At 45.9% G+C, this 5,331-nt stretch overlaps 1 protein-coding gene across 1 annotated transcript; it reads left to right on the top strand.

Annotated features, from left to right (window-relative positions):
* Positions 1-359: 359 nt before the first annotated feature.
* LOC311242994 (uncharacterized protein) lies at positions 360-4,786 on the top strand (the record flags this gene model as incomplete). The annotated part of the gene is made up of 3 exons (XM_084332056.1): positions 360-508; positions 4,011-4,689; positions 4,739-4,786. 3 exons carry the CDS (start codon positions 360-362, stop codon positions 4,784-4,786), a joined length of 876 nt encoding a protein of 291 aa, XP_084188182.1.
* Between the last annotated feature and the right edge of the window lie 545 nt (positions 4,787-5,331).

Below are 5,331 nucleotides of genomic sequence, written 5' to 3'. Positions count from 1 at the left end.
AACAGCAACTTCGTTACGACTGAGAGAATGATAGAGTATCTTAAAGAGACATACACACATTAACCAGTAAATCTGGTTGGACTGAAACTCTAGCTGTATGACATGATAAAATAACAGAGACTCATAATGACATGATAATATATTCCACGACACCATCAATCAATCAATCAATGTTCTAATTTCCACATTTTGTTGTTGTTTTTGTTTCTGTGCGAGTTGTAGACTACCCTAGGAGAAATAAGCTTGCACTTTATATCCTGCTTCGAATGCAACAGAAGAGGAGAAAAATCTGGGTGCATCCCATTAACCAGAGAAGGAGGGAGCAGGGTGCTTATTACCATCTTGTTCGGGAATTGAGGATGGATGGTGAACGCCATCACCAATACTTCCGGATGAGTGTGGAACAGATGGACCACGTCCTGGCTTTAGTGGGTCCTGACCTACAGAGACACAGCACAACTTGGCGGCCTGCCATCGAACCAAAGCAACGGCTTGCTGTGACCCTCAGGTATATCAATTGTTTGTATTATTTGCACACACCCACAAACAAACGAAGAGACCATATTAAATAAATGTACTTGAAAGTATTTATTAAAAAAGAAAGAAACATAAGAACTGTGCATAAAAAATAAAAGTGCAGACATTGAACAGTGAAACAAATTATTAATATAACGATGCTGCACAAAAAAATTGTTACATTACAACGAACAATAACACTATGTAACAACCATCAAATGCACACACATCCACACGCACACACTCACTTTAAACAACTCACTGCAGCACCCACTTTAACCACTTTAGAACACCTAAACACACTTTATATTTATTGGTAAAGAATTTGCACTACAACCCATACCTCATTACACCTTACTGTAAATTGTACCTAAATTGTACCTCATCCCATTTCTGCTTTGCACTTTAACAGATTAACAGATTAACAAAAAAAAATTTCATTATAAAGGAACTGGCGGGAGTCAAATCTTCTGTGTCCTCTGCTGTTGGGAGAGGTAATATTAGTAGCTGCTGGTAGGAAGGTGTTTGGCTGGGGTGTTGTTCTTGGCGTGAAGTTGATGGCTGGTGGAAAGGTATTTGTCTGGGGGGTGGAAGGTGGCGTGAAGCTGATGGCTGGTGGGAAGGTCCGGGGGGTTGATTGTGACGTGAAATAGATGGGTAGGAAGGTGTTTGTCGGGGGTGGTGTTGTTCAGGCTGTGCAGACCGCACTTCCTCCTCCATGTTGGCTATATAGTTGTGGATGAATGCGGTTGCAATAATTTGTTGTTGTCGGGGTAACCCATTCAGACTGGGGACTATGCCCATTGCGAAATAGTACATCTGTTCGTCAGCTGTAGGGATATGTGGAACATGTGGTGGAGTTGGAGGTTGTTGTGAAGTGACGAAATCCAACAGCTGCTGGGATGGGTCGAACTGTCTTGTCCTTGTTCGGCGTAGTGGCTGCTGGACCGGAGGAGCCGCCGCTTGTCCTGTGGGGGTGGGGATGCCTGACCTCACGGTGGGGATGGGGGTGCCTGACCTTGGGGTGGGGGTGCCTGACCTCATGGGGGTGGGGGGATCTAATCTTATGTCTGGTGGTGACCGTGGTGACCGTGATCGATGTCGCTGTTGTGATTGTCCTGCTGTGGGGGAACCTGACCTGGAGCTGTGGGTGGGTGTGTCAGACCTTTCGAGCACTGGGGTTCCAGGTCTGGATGACAGTGCTAGCTCTTCCAGGTCTGGACGCGGCAGACTGGTGGTGGAGCTAAACAGATTTAAAAACAATTTATTATTTGGGACCTAAATAACTACAATTTATTAATTTTACACAAGATTTCCTATTGTATAGATAATTACTCTAAATAAGAAATTATTACATCAATGTAGAATATATGCATTTTTGAATAAATATAAACAGAGTAAAATATAATAAATTGTTGCTACTAACGTTCTGGGCTGCACAAAAGGTAGTAAGAATGCCATAATCCTGGCAAATTACATCAATGTAGAATATATGCATTTTTTAATAAATATAAACAGAGTAAAATATAATAAATTGTTGCTACTAACCTTCTTGGCTGCACAAAAGGTAGTAAGAATGCCATAATCCTGGCAAACTTCCACTCTTTCTGGCTAGTGGCCCCAGAGCCGCTTCGTGCTGGCTTCGGCTTAGATTTCACATAGGAATCACGAAGATTCTTCGTATTATCCCTGTACCCAAAAAATCCAAGCCTGCTTGCCTCAACGACTACCGCCCTGTAGCTCTCACCTCCATAGCCATGAAGTGCTTTGAGAAGCTAGTAAAGGGCTACATCTGCTCCTCCCTCCCCATCAACATGGACCCCCTGCAATTTGCATACCGCCCCAACGGGTCCACGGAGGACGCCATATCCCATGTGCTGCACACAGCAGCATCACACCTGGACAAGAGGCAGGGGAACTATGTGAGAATGCTATTCATCGACTACAGCTCGGCATTCAATACCATAGTCCCCTCCATACTCATAGCCAAGCTCAGGGACCTGGGCTTGGGCTATGACCTCTGCCAGTGGGTCTTGGACTTCCTGACTGGCAGACCCCAGGTGGTGAGAGCAGGCAACTGCACCTCCTCATCCATCACCCTCAACATAGGGGCCCCCCAGGGCTGTGTTCTGAGTCCCCTCCTCTACTCCCTGTACACACACGACTGTGTGGCTCAGCGGAGTAGCAATACAATCGTCAAATTTGCTGACGACACAGTGGTGGTGGGCCTGATCTCTGCCAACGACGAGAGGGCCTACCTGGAAGAGGTCAAGGTCCTGGCGGGATGGTGCCAGGAAAACAGCCTCTCCCTGAACGTCAGCAAAACAAAGGAGATGATTGTGGACTTCAGGAGGTCGGGGGTCAAGGACTACAGCCCCCTCAGCATCGACGGGGCACCGGTTGAGAGAGTCAACAGCTTCAAGTACCTCGGAGCCTACATATCCGAGGACTTGACATGGACCACACACATTAACAGTGTGGTGAAGAAGGCACGACAACGCCTCTACTTCCTCAGGCGCCTAAGGAAGTTCCAAGTCAGCCAGAAGATCCTTAAGAACTTCTACTCATGTACAATAGAGAGCATCTTGACCGGCAACATCACCTCCTGGTTTGGGAATAGCACTGCAAAAGACCGAAGCAGACTACAAAGAGTGACACGTGCAGCCGAACGCACAATTGGAGGGGGGCTCCCCACCCTCCAGAACATTTACTACAAGCGTTGCAAGGGCAAGGCTAAGAGAATCATTAAAGACTCCAGTCACCCGAACAACTACCTCTTTGAACTGCTGCGGTCAGGCAAGCGATACCGGAGTCTCAAGGCGAGCACAGAAAGACTCAGAAGTAGCTTCTATCCCCAGGCCATCAGGCTGCTAAACGAACAATGAATGAACACTACACAACAACAACCACCAAACGCACATAGCACACACATCCACACGCACACACTCACTTTAAACAAACACACTGTAGCACCCACTCCACACACTTTATAGCACACACCCACTTTAAACAAACACACTGTAGCACCCACTCCCCACACTTTATATTTATGGATGAAGGATTGCACTACAACTCGTACACCTTACTGTAAATTGTACCTAAAATTGTACCTCATCCCATTTCTGCTTTGCACTAGATAGTACTGTACATTAGTACACTGCATAGTATTGTGTATTGTATATTATATGGTAACTCAGAACATTGTACATATGTCTATACCGAACACTGTGACCTCATTTTCTTCTTCTAAATTCATGCTATATTATGTTATTATGTTATTTGATACTATCTTGTCTAGCACAGTCTCTGGAGCGTAACAGTAAGAAGCATTTTGTATGAAAGTATTCTGTACTTCTGTATGACAACTATTAAAGAACTTGAACTTGAACTTGAACCTCGTCTTGCAATCATCCGCTGTAACAGAGTAAAAAAGCAATGTTTTAGTAACCAAATAAAATAAATAACACACTCTTTTGTCATTTGTATTTACACAGGTTCCTGGCAACAGGGGAGACTTTTGCCAGCCTCGCCTTCAGTTACCGCCTGGGAAGGTCAACAACCAGGGACTCAGTGCACATGACGTGCAATGCAATTGTGACGAAGATGATGGCCGCACAGTTCCCCAGCCCAACAGAGGAGAGATGGAGAGAGATTGCATCTACATTTTGGGAGAAGTGGAACTTTCCCAACTGTCTCGGGGCACTTGATGGGAAACATGTCACGATCCAGGCACCAGATGGATCGGGGAGTTTGTTCTTCAACTACAAGAAGACATTTTCAATTGTTCTCTTGGCGTTGGTGGATGCCAACTACCGGTTCATCAATGTACAGGTGGGAGACTTCGGCAGGGCAAGCGATGGAGGGGTCTTTGCCAATTCCAATCTTGGGAAAGGGTTGGCAGACCAAACCATCCATGTGCCTGCTGACACCCCTCTACCTGGATCTGGCATGCAGGGTCCAATGCCATTCGCCATGGTTGGGGACGCTGCTTTCCCACTCAAGCCTTACTTGATGAGGCCGTATCCAGGACAACACCTCCCGAAACCTAAGCGCATCTTCAACTACCGTCTTTCCAGGGCACGGATGGTGGTGGAGTGTGCCTTCGGAATCCTGGCATCGAGGTGGAGGGTGTTCCACACCAAAATGAAGATGATGCCAGACAAGGCAGACAAAGTGATTTTGGCAGCGTGCATTCTGCACAACTTTCTTGTGTCCCCCACAGAGGACCAAAGGTGGCTTCATGAAGCTGAGCAAACAGGCGAGCGCCTAGGAGGGCCTAGAAGAATGGGTGCTAACAGGGGTGCAGGGCCGTCTTACGAAGTGCGTGAGAAACTAAGCACGTTTTTCAATTCCCCTGAAGGAAGTGTGTCCTGGCAGGACAACATGAGCTAGATTGTTGTGTTCTAAGAAGTGTAATAAATACTTATCCACAAACAATGTTTTTTATTTATTTATTTCTATGTAGGTTATGTTATGACTAGAGCATATTATTACTCATCTATTATGTTAATAACAATAACCATTATACTTATATGGTGGAGTCAGGTAAAGCTGGCCACTATGTCTGTCTGTCTGTTTTGTCTTGCTTTCTCTGCAGGGCATTTGTGAAGAAGATGGTGGGGGGGGGGGCTCATTTGTTTGTTCTACAGGTCTTGCTCAGCCAGCAGGAGGTCCAGAGCAATCGAAACTTTGGAGAAGATGGTGGGTGGGGGGGGGGGGGGGGGGGGGGCACATGTGCTTATTGAGACTGCAATGTCATTCTTTACAAAGTTAGGAGATATAGTGCTATATGGAATCTGTAAAAGAAATAGCATA

This window comes from Notolepis coatsorum, assembly GCF_963971535.1.
Source record: "Notolepis coatsorum genome assembly, chromosome: 1".
Classification (NCBI taxonomy): domain Eukaryota; kingdom Metazoa; phylum Chordata; class Actinopteri; order Aulopiformes; family Paralepididae; genus Notolepis; species Notolepis coatsorum.
Note: the sequence above shows the minus strand (reverse complement) of the source record. Positions and strands in the feature narration are given on the sequence as shown.